The sequence below is a fragment of the Alexandromys fortis genome, unplaced genomic scaffold (assembly GCF_014885135.2).
Source record: "Alexandromys fortis isolate MF-2015 unplaced genomic scaffold, M_Fortis_MF-2015_v1.1 scaffold_29, whole genome shotgun sequence".
NCBI lineage: Eukaryota > Metazoa > Chordata > Mammalia > Rodentia > Cricetidae > Alexandromys > Alexandromys fortis.
This window is the reverse complement of record NW_026067891.1, coordinates 20,709-44,811: the sequence shown is the minus strand read 5'-3', so window position 1 is coordinate 44,811 and position 24,103 is coordinate 20,709. Positions and strand designations below refer to the sequence as shown.

At 38.8% G+C, this 24,103-nt stretch overlaps 1 protein-coding gene across 1 annotated transcript in view; it reads right to left on the bottom strand.

Moving 5' to 3' along the window:
* The window catches only part of LOC126494691 (ran-binding protein 17-like), a 115,021-nt gene that overhangs the window by 74,167 nt on the left and 16,751 nt on the right, over positions 1-24,103 (bottom strand). Inside the window, exons 5-6 of the mRNA XM_050132137.1 lie at positions 9,942-10,045; positions 4,318-4,406 (exon numbers count right to left, since the gene is read on the bottom strand). Of these exons, the coding sequence (XP_049988094.1) occupies positions 4,318-4,406; positions 9,942-10,045 (193 nt within the window). The remainder of the gene's footprint in view (positions 1-4,317; positions 4,407-9,941; positions 10,046-24,103) is intronic.

The following is a 24,103-nucleotide window of genomic DNA, read 5'->3' as shown; positions in this document are numbered from 1 at the left end:
CAAAAAAGTAGTAAAGAGAAAATCCACAACTATTTCCTTTGTAGATTTAATTGTAGAAAAAGTGATATATGTAATTTTTAAAAAGTATGAAAAAAAAAAAAAAAGGGCCAGGATGGTTGCTGACTGGGTAAAGGTGCGGCTGCTGTACCTCATGAGGTGAACTTGGTACTCAGGACCCCGTGGTGAAGGGAAGAACTAACTCCCACAGGCTGTCCTCTAATTTCCATGTGTGTGTGTGTGTGTGTGTGTGTGCCATGGCCTGCACACACACACACACACACACACACACACACACACACACACACTGAACCTAACTAGAAAGGAGGACAAAGCATTATGATACCTAAAACATGAGTTTTTTCATTCAAACTGTTGGGGAAATCAGCGTGAGACCGTGGGTCTAGACTAGAAAGAGCCCCGCAGTCTTTCTTTCAGAGACTATCTGAATATGCTCCACAAACATGCCAACGTCAGTGTTGTATCCATGCAGAAGATGTGAGATCTGCGCTGTGTCCACGAGGGGCCATGTGCTGTGTGACACCTTTCCTCTCTTCTGGCTGGAAACCCATCTTTTCAAACTTATTGCGACTTTTGGTTTCTCCCCCAAATCTCATTTTGCTTAAAATACTTGTCAATTCTTCACAAATGTGCATGTGGTCCTTCACACGTGTCTGTTATAACACGTGCAATTAGTTGGTCAATAGGAGTTCCTTTTGCATGTTTACTTAATTGCAAACTTCTGGAAAGCACCACTTTATTCTTGTATTTCTGGTGCATAAAATGCACATTCCAAAGAATGCTGGCTCAACGGTGGCTGTTTAGGTTTCGTTTCTTCTGCTGTTCAACTTGTTTCACATACAATGCCAATTACTTTCGCCTTGAAATAAACTTCTTGATTATGCTGACCAACCAAAGTCATGAGAACGTATTCTGCAGGCTTCATGCTGCCTGTGGAACATGGATATACATTTTGGAGTCTGACACTCAAGGGCCCCAGACAATCTGTTTCCCTAGCCATGAAATGAGCTGTGTCCTAATGAAACATCTTTCTTACCCTAAACTGATGATCACCTGAAACTGCTCTTTTTAACTCCCCAGGGTCTAGTCTTACATGACCTGGCAAGAGTTAGGGTGACATGGTCACTTTTACAGGGCCTTTCCTGATCCCTTAGATAAATGACATCTCTTTCTTGTCTTGTTCTTGTTCTGACATCTACAGCTTCCTATGTTGTTGTAAGTCAGTCACACACAGGACTCGTTTAAACTAAAAAGTTCATTTGAGGTAAGAATTATGTCTCAGTAACCTACACTGTTCTTAGAACCAAGCACTCTGTGCTACGGAAGCCCACTTACTTATCTGCTGAATAAGTAAGCAAGTATGAGTCCTTGATTAACTGTTTTAGGAACAGAAATGACAGCGGTGACATGGCTGTTTTGTACCAGACATTTCAGTAGGACCTTTATGTAATCAGGCCATCACAACAGCTCCGACAAGGGAACTATGATATGCGGATAGCTGGCTGGAGTGTAAGACCGTCTCCTTACAGAGCTCATGTAATAAACAGTGCTGACTGCCTGTGAGAGCTCGATGACCACATCACAGAAATTAGAGCATACGGAAATACCACATTTGTTCATCTTTCTGGACTTTTGACACCTTAATCTAAGTATAATCTGGGAAAGGCTTAAATAATGTATTTCAGTGCACTGCAAGGTAGTTTTCTTATTGCTGCATTCTTACTTTGGGGCAAAGGTATAAATGAATGATTTCTTGCTGAATTCTCTAGTCATAGAAAAATTATCAAGATGGTTGCTATGTAGTTTCAGGCCATTTAGTTTTGGAAGGACAGAGTGATAAGCTATGCAGCTTGTGTAGCAGTTAATGCAGTCAGTGTTCACAGAGATGCTCCTGAATTAAATAGCTAAACACTAAAATAGCATTTTATCAAACAATCATCATAAATAAAATGTATTTTGACTTTACGATGACACGTGCTCTTACAGGAATATTTCTTCTGCAAGCTAAGGATTGCATAACAAATTAAAGAACACACATCTATGCGGATAAAAGGCAAATAAACTTTCCCCAGCAGTAATGTGGGAATCATCACTGACGGTTTGACATATCAATATTTCAGGAAGAATAAATGACTTTCATATCCGCATTTTTAAAAAATCATATACTTATTCATTTTTGCATTACCTGAATACTTTGGAAAGAATCTGTACTTTATCACCTGAAACTGTTAAAAGTATTTCAAAATATTTTAATAAAGCTTTTTGAATGATCAAATAATGTAACTTTTAAACAAATTTTACTATTATTATAAATATTTGCTCTTCATCCCTTGCCCAAAGGAAAACTATAAATCTTGTCTCAACTGAATGAACACCATTTATCATATTCATTTTGTTGTCAATACAATTATGAAAAGCCTTTGGCCTTTTCCCAAGGAAGCTGATTTGCTACTGAAACTCAATTATTATAAGCAAGGCCAGTAGCAAGTCCCTGCGTTTGGCAATGTAGCACAGCTTGCTGCATAACTGACACTTCGCCCTTCGCCCCTGACCCCAATAACTTCAGCTGTGGTCACATGGAGGAGATACCGGTTTCTAGCTCAAAACAAAACACCACGTCCTAAGATTCTCCATTTCTGCCATCTGCTGGACAAATGCTGAAATGGAAAGCAGACTATATTGTTGACACAGGAGGGAGTTCCTGACCTTGGCTCTTCAACTGGTGAACAAGAAAAAAGCCTGTTAGCTGCTGGGTGGGCTGGCTTTAGAGCCTGGTTTCAAGCAAATAATCATTTTTTTTGGTAACAAAGTTAATTTTTATGATTTTTCCAAATAAATGGAAAGTTCTGATTTTAGAATTGGTTGTTTAGAGAAATAAAATGTTCATATGTCTCTGGTCTATCCTTTGTAGATTAAGACTTTCTTATGATTAAATTTATAACCTCTGCATACAGACATTATATGTATAAGGCATGCAGTTGATGCTTCAGGGCCATGAAAAAATCTTATCTGATCTCTAAGAAAATAAATGAGATAGGTTTCCACAGCAACTAAAACCGTAAGTCACTAATACTCTAAACATTAGTGTTTAAAAATTTTCACAGTGTGTAGTGTTCGCTCTAAAATTTGCTCCTATCTGTTATGTTTTGGGCCACAACTACGGCAAAGTCACCGAACACTGCTTTCAAGAAGTTTCCTTTAGAATATGTAAAGAAAGTTTGGATAAGAAAGGTTTAATAAAGCAAGAGAGAAATTATACCCCTTAAATGTAAATTAAGTCGGCATGTGACAGGCCTGTAATCCCAATACTTAGTTGGCTGAGGCAGGGGGACCAGGAGATCCATCCTTGGCTCCATGTCAAGTCTGAGGCCAACCTGGGCTACACCAAGAAAGAACATCATAAAATAAGACAAATCAATTTGCTTTCAAGTACAATTTTCTTATGTGCTAGGGGTTTCCAATGTAGAGGGCGTGAAGCTATCATACTTTTGAGAAGTCGTCTCCTGTTAGGATCGAAGATGGCTCAGCATACTCCCAGCACGTTAATACAAGTTTATGGCCATTGTGAAGTGTCAGACCTCAGACAGAATGCTTACTTATCTTAGTGGTCACAGTAAGCCAGCATACTGGATTGTTTTCTTTTGCTAGATGATAACACCAAGTTTCCACAAAATAGAATGAAGAGCTGGGATTTCAAACCTCATCTGTCTCTTTTTATTCTTATGCGATGAAGCATTTCTATATAGGGCTTCCCCCTACTCCCATCTATACTACGATTTAGTAATGGCAAATTCAAATTTTATAGCCAATGACAAATCCTGACCATTTATCCCGCTGCCTCCATGATCACTAACATCCTCATCAGATGACCAACTGTAGCATTATGAGTAAAATCTCAAAAAGATAAAGTAACCTTCTTAGTCCTGCTAATTGAGATGGAGCAGAGACTTCTAATCACCTCAGAAAATACCACATGGTTCAAATCACTGATCACAAGTACAGATACTAGCTACATGATGCCTGCAGCCCCAACATAAACAATCATTTGAGGGAAGTGATTTTTAAGTTGTCAATATTTAATGGTATCTACGAAAAGAGTGACCTCCTTGAGCCGGGTCTCTGAGTGCTGTGCTCAGTTATCTGCACCGCTGCCACTGTGCTGTAATTTTTAGCTGATTACACATTAGTTCATTTAGCTTTGTTTCCTCTTCCCTACTGTGCCACACTATTAAACGAAAGAGAGGGGCCTGGCATCCCTCTGTGCGCAGAGCTGGGATTGTCACAGTGTAATAAGGATACATCCAGTCAAACAGCATGGTGTAGCTGGTCTTTGTGTTCAGTGCAAAGGCAATCCCTCGAAGATCTCTCGCCAGCCCGATCAACATACGCTGTCAGTGGGAAAGAGACACAGTAATTGATTTTCACGTTAGCGCAGAGCAGATGGAGTAATAATCAGGCAATAATGACCACATATCTGATTCTGATTCATTAGCTAAAATGTCTCGCTCAGATCTCTTTCCATAGAAAACCATAGCCGCTTTAATAAACAGACCATCAATCTGCTGACCAATTCCACATTGCTTCTTATAACCTGAGCTAAGTTGTAATTCCAGGAGCACAGAAACATTGAGACTCAATATACTTTTTATCTGAACACTGCCAAATTTGAAAAAAAAATCAGGATTCATAATTTCACAAGAGGTATATAGTGTAGACATTATTTAATAGCAAATTTCAACCAACCAACTGGCTTGACTAAAATCAACCTCACTATTCAATTCAGTCTGCCCTAGCACTGGCATATAAAGTTCCCCAAAGAAAAGTTGCAATAACTCAGGACAAGCTCAAACTGGCCGGGTGACCTATAGCATCATGATACACCCAGAAAGGCAGCCATATTGTTCAAGTTAGCAAATGACATAAGGAAAAAAGTTCTGAATTTAATGTCACAAGACTCTGAAATTGAACTCTAGTTTTGTTTAACTCTGAAAGGCAAGGCAATTCATGAGTTTTAGTTTCTTCATCTATCAAGGGAGCTAATTATAATTACGGCCATTCAACAGACCTGTTGTGAGAAATACATTTGTGTGCAAAAATGCCTAGCAATTGCCTGAAAAACAGAAAGTGTGGTTCACAAATGGTTTCAAAAGGGACGGAGGAAGCCAAACCAAACCTCCTTGATATAAATAAAAAAGATCTGACTCATACTCTGGACTCTTAATTAAGCTGTCCTTAAGATGATGATTGAGAAAAGAAAACCCGTGAACAGATGCTAGAATGTCAGAACAAAGAGCACAAATAAACATAATTGCCCAACAAGGAGGTGTGATAGTTGAGATACACAACTGTGACTTCTGAATATACTGCTTCAGTAGAAATGCTAAGGCAGAAAACGGTCTCGGGATCTTTACAGACTGACCTTGGTAATGAGTGGAAAGCTGTCTAGTAGGCAATCAGTTTTGACTGTCTTCATTACAGAGGGCATTTCAGTGAACCAAACCACAGCAAGCAGTCGGACATCCTGCTCCTCCTTCCTAACAGGAGACTCAATGTACCTGGATGTTGTCCAGGGGATTGCTCGATTTCTATTTCTAACCGTTTATAGGATGATGGGAACCCGAAGTGCTGCATATGAACACTCCTAATTTCAATCTTTGCTGTTCAGAATGACTCATTTAGCTTTTCCCCATAACATGACCAGCTCTTGCGTTTCTATAATTGTCAGGCCTCTTCACGATTATCTCATGTTACTATTATTTTTTAAAAACTGCTTACTATTCAGTTTTTTCTCTCACCAAATAGACCTGGTCTTTCTCAGCTTTCTTCCTTCCTTGCAGCCTCCAGAACAGAATCCATCATCTCTGGCGCCCCTCTGAGCGCCCTCACGCCGGCTGCCATCTATGCTAGCCTACAGACTCTACTTGGCTTTCCAATCTATTACAGCAGTTTTGAAAATTCCTATTTTTATTATGTACACTTATACAGACTACTCGTCAGGTAATTTCAAGCTTCCATATACACATAAGATATCCATTATTCAATTCTAAATTAGTGAACAAGAACCACGAATTTTACTTTATGCCTTGTACAAAGAAAGGGCTTTTTTATAAAATGTCATTATACAAAAGATTATTTTTATTTGGTCAGAATTTTTCTTCTTTGAAGGTGCCAAGTTGATACAAAGGTTCTAGTTAAGCGAATTTATGGTCTTTTTTAATACAGTAAAATGTGGCCATAAAATTATACTAATGTTTCCCTTCTTTGAAAATGTTACTTTAGAGCAGAGGCAGCATTTAACAAATTAAGCATAAGTTTTAGATAGAACTACAGTGTAGTGTTAATGTAAGAAACAGATTCATTATATTAATAAAAAAGTAGCAGTCCTCTCAAGGCAGCATAGAATCTACACAGATAAATAAACAAGGCTACAGGAGAATTTTCTCAGTACTCAGCTCGGGAACAAGACAGACAGCCTTAAGCAGGAGCTCACACTAGCTAGCAAATAACCCAGAATCTTCGGGAAGCGAAAAATCTAAAAGGTGATGAGTTCCAATAATTTTCTTGAGGTACATTTGAGGAGTGGTTAGGTCTAGTGATCTGATCCTATGGACTCCTTTTTGGAGAGTCCAAGAAGAAACTGCTGAGAGCTTTCAGTCCGCGGCATGGTAAACTGTTGTCTGTGTGCCAAGTGTGAGACGGATGGGCTGGGAAACAGCTGAAACGCAGCTCCTTCCACCCTGACCCCCAAACAGGGTTTCTAATGGGAAGTCTGACAGACCCTTTACTGTAGTGGCACTACTGGGGCAGCTATAATATTATCCTCATAATTCTACTATATAATAACAACAAAGAAAAAGAAGGTGAAGGGTCATTGTGCTTTGTCTTTAGAATTAAGATGGCTGTCTTCATCCTTACAGCATACTCTTAATTCTGGAGACACATCTTAATAACCTCTAAATAGTTCCAACAAAAGAGCCGTGTCAGAGGAATGAGCAGGCCCCAAGGTGTTTCAACTGGAGTGTTTTCATCTGCCTTTATTGCTCTATCCCTCTCCAGAATTAAGGCAATAACCTGTGATAAATTATTCAGGAACTGCTACAGGGATCAAAGCAAAATCATTCTGTTAAAGTGCTGTTTGCAACATTTGGCACTTAGTGCGAAAACTTTTAATGTGCGCATGCTGAAAATCAAGGATTTTAAATAATTTAACATCGGGGAGTTTTTACGAAGGGACTAAAGATAGCAGGTTCCTATTTAACTGCTCCTCTTCCTCTGAGAAGTTTTCATTCATTTTTCTTAACACCCGTGACGTCATGGCTGAATGGAGAAATATGCATGGACCACGGTAACGGCACACTATATCTTACTATGGATAAAATGACGGGGGATGGGAGGCAAGAAACGTTTTGAAATAATACTCCAGTATTACGATTTCTGTTTGTTTGTTTCTTTCCCTTTGACTTTGGAAAGAAAAAAAAAACCCAAACAAAAATTCTCAAAACAAAAATTCAACATTCGCTTCAATTTTACTAGGACTAAGTAAAGAAAACAAAGTTATAAATAAGGGCTTTTCAGCATTTCTTTTCCTCACAGTATTTCAGTTTGGCAACACAGGTCCTAATATCTGCATTGAAGAATATCTATACACGGGGATTTAGACGATCCTGGTAAGGGTTGCAAATTAAATGAATCTGGCAGTCCTGCAGCATTTTCATAAAGATATTTTAACAGCATCACCTCCTGTGGTTTGGAATACTAAATACTTTATTGGAGAACAAAACAGAACTGTTTTCATCTCTAGTACTTGTAAAATGAAGTACCTGAAAGCACCTTTGCATGTATTATTTATTCACCATGATAGAAAAAATAGCCTTAACCTAATAAATTACATTTAAGAGCATTTAGTACAAAAGTTTTGTTTATGATAAAGCAACAGATTTCGCTCCTTATTGGTAGCTTTAAGCACCAAGTTCTCTTCATACAAATTAGACAGATGGTGCTTACAGTAGAATTTACTAAAGGTCTGTCACAACAAATGCAGCCAAGCTGCATATTTAATCACTGCAGAATCTTGTCTACCTGCAGCTGCCAACTGCTAATCCAATTTCCCTGATAAATGTGGCAAGAGACACGATCAGCAATAAAGAGCATCTAACTCCATTTTCCTGCAGGGCGTCTTTTGATGAACATTTAGGACGGAAGCACGGAGTGCACTGTGTGGCCTTGGTTCGTGGCAGCTGCATGCATTCTGAGGCACAGTTCTCAGGTTACTCACTTAATTCTGCCACTATCATTACGTTGCTATTGATCTCAGTAGCTGTTGCCTACACAGCATTACTCTAGATGAAGCTGAATCAGGCAGTTATCATGCATCAAACTTGCTCAAAAGCCTGGAGATTTCCCCTTAATTACTTGTGATTTTATTTGCAAATACCGTTAAAGTGTAATCAAGCAGTCACTTTCCAGGGTCGTTAAGAACTTGCTAGTTTAGGGATATATCACTGGAACTCCATTAAAAATGACTCTAGGAAGATGGTTTCTATCAAACTAGATGGAATTACATCCAAACAGGCTTAGAATATAATGAAATCTTCAAATGAGACAAATAAAATTTTTATAAAGATGGCAGTTTTTAACCTCACCAAATCTTTTTGATAAGGGGCAGCAAGGGCTACTTAAAAGCTGCAAATATTCTGTTGGTCAGAAACATTTGGACAACATCTAAAAAATATAGTTAGTTTGGCTAGGAACGGACAAAGAATTCAGGAAGACCATATAAACAAAGAAAAATTAAGATCTTATTAACTTTTTAAAATTTCATGACTATGTTATCCTGATAAACATCTAGTTCAAGAACTCCATTTTAACGTAAAAGGTATAGCATTTAGGTAATCTTTGTTTCACAGAAGAATTATATAAATATCAGTAAAGGCCATCTCTTTTCTAATTGGTTTCATGGTATTTGTGTGTGTGTGTGTGTATGTATATGAGAGAAAGAATAAGCGTGGGAGGAGGGAAAGGAGCAAGAGAAGAGAAGCCATGAAATGATGGTTAATATTTCAACCTATTTCAAACAACAATAATATGTGACTAGGGCATCACCAACAAGGGTCCTACTTCTCTGGACTGCATTTATTATTTTTAAAAATAATAATCAGTGCCAATCTATTTAATATAGCTCTGATACAGCATAATTTTGGGAGACACTATTTCTGTTTGGCAAAGCGCCTGCTTCCCATCCCCCCACGTTAAAATATGGGGCTGTTTTGTCACAAACAGCTTGCTACACTTAAGGATTTTACTAATAAAACATAATGTTGTCTTAGATATTATGACTGTTGCCACAGCTGAACTGACTTGTCAAATCAATCCTAATATGGCTCCCACAGGCACATAAAGCCTTATTTAGCTATCAGTTATCCTAATCACTTTGTTCAGTTTAAGAATGCAACACTTCAAGGCCGGCTCCTATTTATACACATATGCCTAGCCATTTAATAAAGTGCTGATTTATATAAATTCTTGTTTAAAAAATCTTCAGAGATGTAGGGTTTTAGCATGTGTGCATGTCTCTATCTGGATATGTGGAACACACAGAGCAGGGTGGATGGGAGGCAGCAATGTTTAAAGTGGCTTGCCCCCGAGAACTGTGCTATCACAGTGAGCATCACTGAGACAAATCTGCACCATCCTACCATGAACGGACTGTCTTAAGCCACTGCTGACCTCATATATCATTTGCATCTGGAACTAGAAAAGTGCTTACTTTATTAACGTTTATCTCACAAGCGTATTACTTAGAGATGTGGGCCTGAGACACACATATACACAAACAGACAGATATGTTGCTAGCTACCTTCTCTGCTGGGGTAAGGCACTGAGGAAGAATGCTTGTATTTCTTCATGGGAGGAAACAGACTCACCTTCACTTCTTCTTGTTTAAAGCTGTTGTTAAATATTTGCAAAACTGTTTCAAAGGAGACCGTGAGAGGCAGCATAAAATTCTCAAATTCATCCTCATCTTCACCTATAGAACAAAAGGGTCACTATGGTTTAAAATGTATGCTAATGTGCATTAGCTTCAATACTGAGTATTTCATTCAGGTTTGGAAATGCCCTGTGAAGAGGTCAGCCTGCATTCCCACCCATGCCACAATTGGCGCTTTGGTTCACTGAATTGAATATTTTGTTTTTTCTCTGTCCTTTATATCAAATGTAACAGCAACAATACTCTGGCTCTAACTGACTGATGCCTTAGGCATGTCCACCCATCTTTACACTTCGAAGCCCCCGAGTTTCCCTACTTTCAAGGCTTTAAAGATAACAGTCTCCCCCTTTCCCTTTTTCTCTCTTTTGGTGCCAAGGCCCAAAGGGCTGACAGACTCAAGTGCTCAGATAGTTCTAAGTTATTATTCTTTTTTATTTACATTCTTTAAAAACGTAACTTCCAGGGGCTGGAGAGATAACTAGCTCAGTATTTAAGTGCACCTGCTGCTCTTACAGAGGCTCTGAGTTCTGCTCCCAACACTGACATCAGACAACTAACAACTGCCTGGAACTCTAGCTCCAACACCCTCAAATACACACACACACACACACACACACACACACACACACACAAATACAAATCTTTAAAGATTAACTTATCAATAAATGACAAAAGGATGGGGCCCCTCATGCTTTACTTAGATTCAACTGTTCTCTATGATCCTGTTCATTACAAACAAGAATAAAATGAGGTATTTCCCATAAATTTCTTATAGAAAGGTAGACTATATTTTCCTTAAGAATTCTGTCAAAACAGAATCTTCACACACTAAAAATCTGTATACTATTCTTTTCGAAATTGGTTTCTCTGAAATGAGATTGGCCTCTCATTCATCCTATGCCACAGGAAACCATTTGCTCACGAGCCAACAGAAAAAGCTTAGATGTTTTGCTGAAGGTGCCACTTAGAAGAGCGCTATATGGTTCAGATCTTCTGATTTCTGTGCTAATGGTGGTTTTAAAATACAGCATCTGGTAGGAAATGATCTCAGAGAAGAGACCAGTGGTCCTTAATGGTTGGTTCTTGCTCTAGAAGCAGGAGCTAAAGCTGGGGCTTATAAGATGCTAACTTCCAGGCTCCACTTCAGACCCACTCTACTGTGTCATAATTGCTGGGCCAGAGAACAGCAACTGTTGTAGCAGCTTTCCATATGACTCAGATGCCTGTCAACTCTAGAGAAACGGATGTATTCATCCTGGTACAGATGATGAAGTCCACGCCCCCTCCCCCAACACATAGGTGATCAATGATGGGTCTTTTGACTCTTCTTCCATGGCAGCTGATCTGGTTGACCCTGATCAATTTTTTTTTTATGATTCCTGATTCCTTCTCCCCTTAAGACTTATATAATTTCTCATTAGAGTCCAACAGAATAGAGAACATAAAAAGATGACAAAAGTTAAAGAATCTTTCCTGGTGTTCTAATCATGGGTCAAGATCTTGGGTAAATAATAAGGCAGACCAATTGATAATCTCTGCTGTCATGTGGCTTTGTGATCATATCATTCTTCATTCATATCCAATACCGTTTGTCACAGAAGTTATTTTCAAGGCTTGCATTCAAAGATGCCATCTAAAGATGGCCACACCCTTCCTAAGCCTTATACAAGCGCTCTATCTCCTTCCTATTTCTGTTTCATGTCCCCCTGATTTTTAAGCAGACATTTAATAATACCATCAATACTGTAGGCACGTACATGATATGACCGTTGTTTGGTCAAGGCTCCTTGTACTGAAGGAGAGAAACTGATAATGTGCATATTAACTACTAACCTACACTGGCTACTTATCTCGGCCCCAGCTTTGGCCTGCTGCTACGGTGTGGGTGCCAGTCGATGAGGCAGTGCTCTGCAGTACACAGGTTCAGGAATCTGACCTTGGCCACAGATTATTTAGCCTTGGGTATCTTACTAACCACTGAATCTCAGCTTCCTCATCTACAAAATAAGGATGAAACTATCTTTAAGGTTTCTGTAGTGAATTAAATGTAGTGAAATTTACTTGTATTTTAATAAATAAAGCTTGTTTGCTAATCAGAGAGAAAAACAGCCACACTGGTCAGTCTAACAGACCAGGCAGTGGGTACATATCTTTAGACCCAGTAGTCACACTGGTTTGCCACAGAAGTCAGGTGGTAATGGTGCATGCCTTTAATCCTAGCACTAGAGAGGAATATAAGCCAGGAACTAGTTCTCTTTTCAGTCAGGGTTTCTTATAGGTAAGAGCTCTCTAGTGGCTTGGCTACTTTGCTTTTCTGATCTTTAGGTTGAACCCTAATAGCTGTCTCTAGGTTTTTATTATTCATTTGTGTTACAATTAAATGCTAAAATACATGAAAAACAGATGTTTCATATACACCGATGGCATATATGCTCTGGTATTACAGTGTTAGCTCTGGAAACAGTGCCTTCTGTTACTAGGGAAATACTGTATTTGAATGGAAAACATTTGTTTCAGCAAATTTCCAAAGTTCTGGGTCAGGTCAGATTAAAGGTCCAGGTCTGTAAGATTAGCACTTGGAAGAAGGGGCGTGGGATCAGGATTTCAATGCTAGGCCCAGCCACTTGAAAACCTGCTATACTAAAGTTTTTTTTTTCTTTTTCTTTAAAAAAAAAAACAAAAAAAATTTTTGATATTAAAAGAAAAAAAAGGCCTGGGCAGGTAGCTCAGTGGTAGAGTAGCAACATTGCCCANGTCCAGAAAGGAATCTCTATCCCTTACCTTCTGTGAGCTCAGGAGGTTTCTCTTGAAGTATTCTGTCTCCTTAACTAAAGTTTTTTTTTTCTTTTTCTTTAAAAAAAAAACAAAAAAAAAATTTTTGATATTAAAAGAAAAAAAAGGCCTGGGCAGGTAGCTCAGTGGTAGAGTAGCAACATTGCCCAGGCTGTATCAAAGACAGGGGCTCAAACACTACCACCATAAAATAAACACAAAAAAGACTCTAGGAAAAAACAAAACCCCAATCTAGCAAATAGTAGAAGTGAACATTATCAGATCTAGGTACATACTATACATGTACATTGAATTTAAAAACAATTTTCCCCTATGATAAAGTGTTTTCTAAAAGTGATTATTAATAAAAAGCGATAATTATCCTTGCAGGCAGAAGGGGACTGGCTTTCCAGTCTTGAGTGGATGCTCCGAAACTAAGCTTCAGTCCTGGCTCTGCCACTGTTAGCTGTCTGGCATCTAAGCCTTAGTGTCCTCATTTGTAATTAAGAGACACAATATTTACTTCATAAAGTTAGCTGTGAGGATTAAATGACGAAGCATCTGTACCTCCCCTTGCTGGCACTTCATAAATGACATCTATTAGCATTTTTTTGTCTTGAGTCAACATGGACGTAGAGAGGTGATTATGATAATTAAATAAAAGTGCGACCACACGACTGCCTTCCCAATAAATCCCTTCCTCTGGGAATGAAGCCTCTGCAACAAAGCTTAGACTTTTCCAACGCAAAGGGATGTTTATTCACAACAAACATAAATTCAGAGCTTCTGCATTCCAACTTTATATTCTGAGCTACAGATAAAACAGTCTTCCAGATTTCATCTACTTCACGAATCACAATTCTTGAGGCCCACTCAATAGGCAGGAAACCACTCCTTGTCTTAGAAATCTGAGGTCACAGATCTTAGAAGAGAACCTGCTATTCTACTGCGCCAGACCAGCAAAATCCCTATTTGCATTTCAAAGCTTACCCTTGTACTCACAGATGAGTGTAGCTTTCTCTGTTCAAACAAGCTCCTCTTTACAGTAAATGGAGACCATTACAGAAAATCACAACTGAGCATAATGCAGAGATAACAGAGCTTGGGGGCTCGGCTAAATAGCTATAACAACTCCTGAACCGAAGACTCAGGAAACATGGAGGAAGAAGGGGCATAGAGATGTAGGAGCCAGAGGACCAGGGAGACTGAATCTCAGAAATAACAGGGAAGGTACACTCATGACACATCAATCATATGGCTGCCGAAATAAGACCTGAGTAATGACAGTATTAATAGACATGATAATGGGGAAGGGCTCAATTTGACTAGGTCCCGTCCCTAGACAAAAAACCGTAGGCAACTAATAACTGCTGAGACAGGGAGAATTAGCTTCTATAGGGAAGGGACCCTTCAGTGGTCAGCCCTAAGAACATTCACTCATATCCATATATGCCATGCTAAATGGGCTCAGCAGGTTCTTTGTGTATAGATTTATGTGTCTAACAATAACAGTCAAAGAAAAACAGGCCATCAGTTTGAGAGGGAGTGGGAAGTGATACAGGAGAGTTTGAGAGAGGAGACATGAAAGGGTCTGTAAAGAAAGGAAAATTGGAAGGGATACAGTTATATTTTAATTAAATTTTAATGCAAATTTTAAAAAACAAAGATTTCAGTTGAGTGACAGTGGCCGACTGCCTTTAATCCAAGCACTTGGGAGGCAGAAGCAGGTGAATCTGAGTTTGATGGCAACCTGATCTACAGAGAGAATTCCAGGACAGCCAGGGCTACACACAGAAACCCTGTCTTCACAAACAACAAACAATACCCCATAGATTTCATAATGTAAAAAACAAACAAAAAATACAGTTGGAATGTGAGCAGCAGTGCGACTCTCCATAACATCTTCACACTTTCTGCCCACTGTGTCTCAAGTGACCGACTCCCTCCACTGTCATCCTGCAGCTGCTTTCCTGTTCTTACTGGAGTTACTGTGACTGGCTGGGACCTTTTATACACGTTATCATTTGTCTCCTTTATGAGAACAGAACCTTTCTGGGGAGGAACGTGATCTGCTTTGCTGACAGCTGTCTCTCCAGTATTTAGAATAGTGTCTGGATGAAGTCAGTCCTGAGTTTATTCAAAGAACATGCTCATGGCTCTTACTATATTCAACAAACTGTTGGAACTCAAAATCCCATGAAATCATACAATCTCAGTTTTTACATGGGAACAGAGATGCCCAAAAGAATTATGTAGCTTGCCAAATATTTCCCGGCTGATAAGTGCCGGAGATCTGTTTGCTTTTAACTCCTCCAATATCTCTGATGGAGTGGAAGGCATCAAAAGGATGGAGTGAAGTCAGTGACACAGAATCTTGAATTTGGAGTTGAAAAGTCAGAAGAGAGTAAAAAACATCTTGGTGCTGGTGAGGAAAGTAGAATCCCTAGGCCAATGCCGAGAGAGGCCATCAGTAGGGTCTCCATTGCGCTGTGCTCTTCCTGTGTGACGGCATGGTTATGTTTTACTGCCTTAGTTGGAAAACTGGTTACTTGCTTCAGCATCCATTAAGGAGTCCCTCTCCCCTGTATTGTCTACAGAGGTACCATTTATTGGTTCTGATGCAAAAGAAGAAATATGAGCTGTCTGGTAGTTTTAAATTCAAGGATGTAGTCATATATTTACTATGTAAAATGTACATGTCAGGACCTTATGAATCATAAGGTTGACATTTTTTCTAGTATGTCACAAAATTAATATGATTTATAGGTAAAATGCTCATTAACAAACTATCTCCAAATATGAAAGGTAAGTTATTATATTAATACACATTTTAAGTTCTTCATCACCCATAAAAAGAAAAGATAATTTTTTTTTTTTGGCTTTTAGGACATCACCAAACAAGTCACCTCTCTAGGTTTCTGGGGGTATGGTTGAATAGAGAAATTATTATTTTTATATGTTTCAATGATATGTTCCATATTATTTTTATGTTTTAGAGAGAATACATTTAGAATAGGGTCTTTCTTAATATGTTGGTGGCCAAATACTTGATTTTTAGTGCATTTTATTTATTGTTGTGTGCAGTTTCAAACCTTGGACACTTGTGAGATGTTAAGAGGAAGATCACGAGTTTTAAGATACTCTCAGCTACATAATGAGTTTGCGGCTAGACTGGCTTCCAAGTGACCTTGCCTCAAAAAATCCAAACTAAACCAACAAAACCTCCCCCAAAGCAATCAACCTCACACTAAAACAAATTTGAGGGGCGGTGAGTTTAAAATAGTTGATTCCTGCTCTGAGAGCTAAGAACTGAATCCCATGAGTTTCAGTACAATATGGTGAGACAGGCACTGTGCAAGGGCTTGGCAGTTATTCCTGAGCTGCAGAATTGGACTCCAAGCAGCTGGAGGCACTGTTACCCACCACAACTTGTAAGCCGACGGCACCGTGCGCACTTGTAAACAAAGCACTCCATAGGCAGAGGCAGGAGGACCTCCATGTCCAGGGAGATCTGGGGCGCAGAGGAGACCCTGTCTCAATTAAACAAAACCTAAATTTTTATAGCAGCACTCTTTCATAATAGCCAAAGGTAGGAACATTTCAACTGCTTATTTAAGTCGAAGAGTAGATGAGTTATATGTATGTGTGTACACACATAGAAATATTCAACCATCAAAACGGGGAAAGTATCAATATATGCTAAGACATGGATAAGCCTGAAAATTATTATACTAAGTTAAAGATAGACACAGAGGCTATAATTCCATTTATAGTCAATGTTCACTGTAGGACAAATAGAGACAGAAAACAATTAAGTGGCTGTCAGTAGAAGGGGTGGGCTGGTGATGAGAATGCTTTGGAATTACATAATGGTGGTAGTTATACAACCTTGTAAATACTCCAAATATGATGAATACCCTTGGATTTTACATTTAAGAAAAGCCAATTTTAATGCACTACATCCTAAAAAGAAAAGAAAACCACTGCCACGACAGAAAATCTGAGTCTATCTTCCTTGTCTTGAAATATATACAGACATACTGTCAATCTTTTGAGTTCCTCAAATCTGAATGCAGACAGTGGCTGGATCACTGGGGACTTGGTAAAGTGGGCAAGGAGAGACAAGTAACAAGTAATTACAGTAATTATAAATGATGGTAGCCAACAGCTGCGAAGTATATGCTGCACGGTAAACATCATGAAATGCTCTGGCATTTGTGATGTCAGCATGATGGATAAAATTCTAACATGGGAACATGTGAGTATTTTGAGTTATTTAATAAAGACAAATTAAAGACTGTCTTTAAAATAGAAAATCTGCCTGGCATGGTGACAGACACTTTCAATCGCAGCTCTTAGGAGGATTACCAAGAGTTCTAGTCCAGTTTGAGCAACTTAAAAGACCCTGTCAAAACAAGTGAAGAAAAAAATTATTTTGCACTATTCAGATGAGTCCAATTGGCCCTAAGAGTCCTTAAAAGTGGGAGAGAATCATAAGGACAACACCATGAGCCCAGGCCAACTGTTCTCTGGGGTGGTGGGTGAGGGGTGGGGAAAGGACCTCTAGAAGCTGTGAAGCAGGAAGATAGACTATCTAGACCACAGCACCGCCAATGCCGTAGTTCAACTCAATGAGACCCACTTTGGACATCTGCCATCTAGAACTATGAAATAATCTTTGTACTGTTTAAATTATTAAGTTGTGGCAATCTGTTATATAAGTAATAAGAATTTAACACAGTACATAAAGACTTGCCTGTTAAGGTAGTCCAAACTGAGGTAAATTAGGAAAAGAATAAGACAAGAGTGAGTACAGAAAATAGTCCACTAAAGGCAAGCAGCTGTGGGTGATCCCAGCGGAATCCGTGGTCTCAGTCCATCTACCTCCACGGGTCCTGCTAAGTCCAATGCTGTAAGATGACAGTCCTCAAGTTTTGTTTAGCAGAGGACTCAAGGAATGTGCTTGGCTAGTCCTTCAAAAGGACTGAATCTGGCTCCAGTCCAGTTTCCTTGTAAACTGATTAGGAGCTCTGGTCACTCCTGAGATGACTGTGACTTCAGGCAGGGCAGGGTATTTTAGAATCGCAAGCGTCATCAGTGGGGAGAGCAGACTCAGGAAGAGTAGTGAAACTGCCTCACTTTGAGGTCCATGGTGATTTGCTTATGACTTTCAATAAGTGTTTCTTTCTTAGTTAATAGTTAGTAGGCATTCAGTTTGCATGGCAATCCTCTAAGTATCTCCATTTAATAGATGAGAAAACTGAGGCTCTCTGAAGTTCTAGAAAAGCACAATACTCACATTATCCAGTGCAGAGTTGCTGTTCCTTTCGTAAGAGACCTAACCTACAAGTTCCACCCCGAGCATTCTATTCCCCAGGGAGCTCTGGACTCTACCCTCAAAGCCAGGTACATTATTAAAACTGGATCTGGACTTAATGGGCTGCTTTCTGCCTACAGGGCCAGCTAATTAGTCTTAATTATCTCATTATGGATTCTAAGTATTTCCAGCTGCTTTTTACCCCCACTGCCCACTCTCCCACCCTTCTCCCACGTCTACTTTCCAAGCAGTCTCTGCCAAGTCATGGACACAGGTGAAATGGTGATGCATTCTTCACCTATGAGAACATTAGCTATTCCTTGTCAAGCCGCTCACCTGCTAAGTCTTCCTGAGAAGCCTACTTTTTTCTGTTCCTTAATCCATGAAAAGAAAAACCGCTTTGTCCAATTATTAGACATAGAACACCATCTAAAATTTCATCTGACCTTCACTGGACTAATTGTCATATTTGTCTACCCAGGAAAAACCAAAGACGTGAATCTGTTCACTTCATAGATTCCTAGAAAGTAATCTCTTGTTTTCCCCTCACTGTTCTCGAGCCAAGAATCAATCATTTGGTCCAAACAGTTCAAATAAAAAAGAAGAAAAAGTTTTATTTCTTCCTGGATTGAGAAGGTGAGGGCTGAGGAATGATCTGGCAGGAGTGGGTACAGACATGAGTTCTGACGCTACCTTGGGCAAGTCAGTGAATCTCTAAGTCTATTAACAATGGGATGATGGACTTAATGCAGACTGCTGAGAGGTTAAATAGGATAAGGTACATGAAAACAGCTTACTGAATGCGAGTCTGAATTAAATATAAAGCATATTCAAAGTGACTATTTTTATATGTCAGGCACATTACAAGTGTAAGTAGTTTGCAAAATATAAATCTGTAAATAAATGTTGGCTATTTTTAATAAAGAAGGGGCAGGCAGAAGGCTGAAAAGATAAAAGAACCCGCCACCAAGCTCTATAGCCTTCAGTCTCTTGAAGCACACAAGGCAGAGGAAGAAAACGGCCATTTCCAAGAGTCCTCTGATTTCCACAAGCAAGTCACCATTCCACAAGCAAGGTCACATTCTCGGAATGTGATGTGACCTTGCTGAGGTAGGCGTGGCCTATTAAAAGAAATGGACCACCAGGGTTGGCTTTGATGTTTCAGAAGCACACACAGATACAATGTAATACCAAGGGAAGTTCCTTTCTGTGTATCTAAAAATCGACCTCTAGCTGCTATTGGTAGAACATTCTTTCCGTGTTACACAAGTAGTTAACTTGTTACATAAAATTCCTCACCTTTAGGTCAGCAGTATCTTCAAGTGCCAATTCCTGTTACAAATCATGAAATCACATGTGGTGTCACCCTCACTTCTAAAGACAGAACTGTCTTAACATCCATAAACACCATTTTTAAAAATATTGGTTTTTACAATTTAAAATACCCAAGGAATTGTACTGCTCACCCAAATCCTACCCAAATACTTCTGAATGTTCAGGGTCAGAATTTCTTCATGTATGACTTGATATGACTGTTAACACTGAACAATCCCAAGTTTATTAGTGGCAAAAACATTTGCAACTACTTTTTGGTACTTCACAAAACAAACAGCTTACTTTTAAGTTTTTTCTACACTTCCCCATTCAGTGTTTATCAAGCTAATTTACTTCTATTTAAACAATAAGGAAGTTTTTGTTTATTCAAATATTTTACACTGAACAGATTGTTGGAAGTTCTCTCTTTCCTTTAGCTTATTAAATCAACAAGTTAATTGTAAGACAACCCAGGGAGCTGTGGAGTGGTTCCCTGAAGGGGTAGCCTGCAAGCACAGAGGTCGACCACCCATTTCTTTCTACATGTGCATTTACTTGCAAGGGGACTTCCTGTACTCCTCTGCTAATTTCTGAGGACTTAAATAGCACATAGCTAACATTGTTTCCACATTGAAACATTATCATCATAATGATGAAATGATTCCAATTCTGTCCTTCATAGAAGTGAGCATTTTGTCTAGTTATTTAAAACAGTTTGATAACATAGTACAATAGTTATTGCCAAAAACTCCCCCATTTTCATCTGAAATACAACCTGGGGCACATAGCATCTAATTAAATTCATACAAAGTGCAAATTATTGAATATAACCCAAAATGCATTTCAAAGTAAATACCAATTAATGTGACACCCAATTTCTCTCCCCTTCTAACTGCTCCAGTGTGCATGGCTTATATAAAAATATCCAATTCATTTTGTAGGATTCAATTAGAACTTTTTGTATTTCAAGCCAGGAATCACGTCCAGTTTTTCTGCAAGCAGTTTGGTTAGGCAGTTTTTTCCTACTTGATTCTTATCTCCCTGAATCAGTGCTATAAAATTTACCATTATTATTTTTTGAGAATGGTTTTCGTCCTCATTATTTTTGTTTCTTTCATTTAATACATGATCTGTGCTACTCTTGAGTATAGGACTATTTTTTTTCCTTGTTTCCATGGGGCAGTGAACACAAAGAGAAAACTATTAATCTATACATAAGAAATCTTTGACAGCAGTGAACACAAAGAGAAAACTATTAATCTATACATAAGAAATCTTTGACAGCAATGGCACCCTCAACCTAGATTGTGAGACAAGGCCTCAAATAATCAAAACCACGTTCAACAATATCAAGAAAAACAGAGGCAGTAACAGTGTAAAAAGGGAGCAGGCACTGACTAATCCAGCACAAGAATGGCTGTGTGTAGCCATCAGTTGTAGAAGCAACGATAAAAGATATTTCCAGGGAGACCGTGGTAGGCAGGGCTGATTCCACCAGACACAATAATGGATCCTTCTTGTTTGTGATCGAACAAGCACCCAGTTAAGTAACTACAGTGAGTTTGGTGTTAAAACGTCATAAAAAAGATAAAGTCAGTACTCTGAAGAATTTCAGCTTACAATGGAAAGAATAACTCTGGTCCTTAACAAGGCACAGAAACTCTAGTTACAGCACAAATCACTGCTCAATGCTTACCTGCTCACTATTTTACAGAATCACTGCTAAGTAGGGAAGGGGTATTTTTTCAAACAGCATAAAGTTCCATACAGATAGTTATTTCAGCTTTAAATTTAACCTGTAACTCAGATACAACTGACTTATGTTGAGTACCTACTATGTGCTAGGTACATGTCTATTATAGCCTCTTTCTGTTTCATTAAAGGTATGAAAAAAAGCACTAGAATATAACAATTACATTTTTTCCCTAAACTTTGAACTGAAAAATATAAATTCATAATTTATACTGTTATGGGACAGATATTTAAAAGAAATCTAACTTGAAAAAAGTGAAATTCTTTTATTCAAATTATAAATGTTTACTTAAATTTTTATTGTCACAGTTTACATTAAGCAATAGTAAGTAAAAGTAAATCTGCCTTCAAAAGTGTGCATTGCAAGTCAGGCGTGGTGGTGCACAACTTTAATCCTAGCACTCAGGAGGCAGAGACAGGAGGATCTCTGTGAATTTGAGGCCAGCCTGGTCTACAGAGGAGTTCCAGGACAGCCAGGGCTGTTACACAGAGAAACCCTGTCTCAAGAAACAAACAAACAAACAAAAAAAAAACTGTGCAAGGCAGAGTCCTTCTGGCACCAATATGAGTATTACTTATCCAAACACCAGCTAAGTACGAAAGTGTTTTGGGATAGCCTGCACTATATTCAGATTCATATGCTCTTCTGTTGTTTACAACAGACAAAGACAAACTGTGTGAGGACGCCATGAAAAAGGAAATCCTGACCCTTTTCCATTATCAAGTTCTGAAGGAATAGGTGGCAAAGCCAATCTCCAGGAAATCTACATGTACTACTCTTTATCATTGGTCTCTCCATTTCTTCCACTATGAAACAAGGTCATTAAAAGAATGAGGTCTATACAGTGTTTTAAGCATTTTAATGACTGGACGTATGGAAAACAAAATTGCAACTTCCTTGAGACCAGGCAGGGCCCATGGAGCCTGACGTGTGTCTTGCCCTTGGTTCAGCAGTGTGTTTGCTAAATAAATGACTGTCCAGAAGAGCGAAGGGTGTAGGGCCACCTCTCTGCTCTCCACAGCAGCAGCAAGAGGCAGACTGGCCAGACTCAGTGTAGAAAGCTTCTACTCAGAACTCACACTAGGTTGGGTTTTGCATGCCTGGTTTATACTCTTCAAATATTTATAGACAGTTTTCTTTGCCTCCAGCTCTGGTTGTCACTTAGCCAAGTTATACATACATGGTTCTTTTAATCTTTCCTTAGAAATCAATTCCACTCAGCTCCTTAATCATTCTAGCTGCATTTTCTCAACTTTTAGCTATTAGTCTTTCTGGTGACTTATTCTGCTGAATATATGAAAGTGATATGGCCATGACCATGGAGAGGGTTAGTTGTTTTTCCATTGGAACTATTTCAAGGTTCAATGCATTTTATGTGCAAAATAAAACTTTTATATGATCATATCTTAAAAATTCTATTTATGTTGATGTAGCAATCAATCGATATTTCCCCCAAAATATTATCAGTATTACATTCTCTAAGGATAACAATGTCACTATCGAAAACTTCTTGTGTCTATAGCTGACTGATCTCCCCCGGAGTGTTTCAATATGAGAAAATGCAGGAATCTAGAGTATCACAGCCACACAGAAATGTGCCCACTTCAAGATTCCAGCTACTTGTAGACATGTTTTCTAAATACAGCTTTTCAATTAAAATTAAAGTTGAATAAGGATTTTTTTAAGGATTTTTTTTTGAAAACAAGACTCTTAACACTAAAAGTTGAGGCATCAAAGGAAGGCAAATGGGATGACATCAAACAAAAAATGCAATGATACATAATTTCATTATATTAAGGATGGCTGTCCACAAAGAGGAAAGATAATGAATGCTGAAGACAGTGCGGGCAAATGGGAACCTTTGCCCACTATTAGTAGGACAGTGAGTACAGTCGTCATGAAAACCAATCAGTGTGCAGATCACTCAAAAACTTAAGAAAGAACACAATCCACCAATTCCACTATCAGGGACTCATCCAAAGGAAAGAAACAGATAGGTCACTGCCGTGTTCACTGCAGCACTACTCAGAACAGCCAAGAAACAACCAAGCCGATCACCCGTGAAACGCGGGGAAAGTACGACACTTATACACAGCACGTTATATTTGGACATCAAAAGAAATGAAATGCCATTTGTGACAACACAAATGTTTCTGTCTAGAACCTTATGTTAAGTGAAATAAAGAAGGGCACATAGACTACTCCTTCATATCTGAAAGAACTTTATAAAAGTTGTAGTAACAGTGCTTACCAGAGAGAGGCTGAGGCCTGTGGAGGAGGGGAAGGGAAGGGAAGAAGCCTACCAATAGGCATTTAGTGCAGTTAGGAGTTAAGAAGTCCTGATGTGCTAATGATGCAATAATGGTGTATTGTACATTTAAAAGAGCTACATGAGGATATTATAAATGTACAAGAGATAGGTGTTTAATGCTGAGTTGGGATTGCAGCTCATTTGTAAACTGCCAGCTTACCATGCACAGGATCCTTGGATTTGACCCTCAGTACTACCAAAACCAAAATAAAACAAAAACAACAGAAATTAAGAAAACAAGGCTTATTTAACATGAATAAAACCTGAACAACGCTTATAAATATCAAAACATTGCACTTGTTGATAATATACACAATCTCCCTGGTTTTATTTATCAGTTAAAAATAAAATTCTTAAAAAAATCAGAAATATGCCAAAAGACACCTAAGGTCATGCTCAACTTCCTTAGCGATCAGGGAAATGCAAATCAAGACAACTTTAAGATACCATCTTACACCTGTCAGAATGGCGAAAATCAAAAACACCAATGATAGCCTTTGCTGGAGAGGTTGTGAAGAAAGGGGTACACTCATCCATTGCTGGTGGGAATGCAAACTTGTGCAACCACTCTGGAAAGCAGTGTGGAGGTTTCTCAGGAAATTTGGGATCAACCTACCCATGGACCCAGCA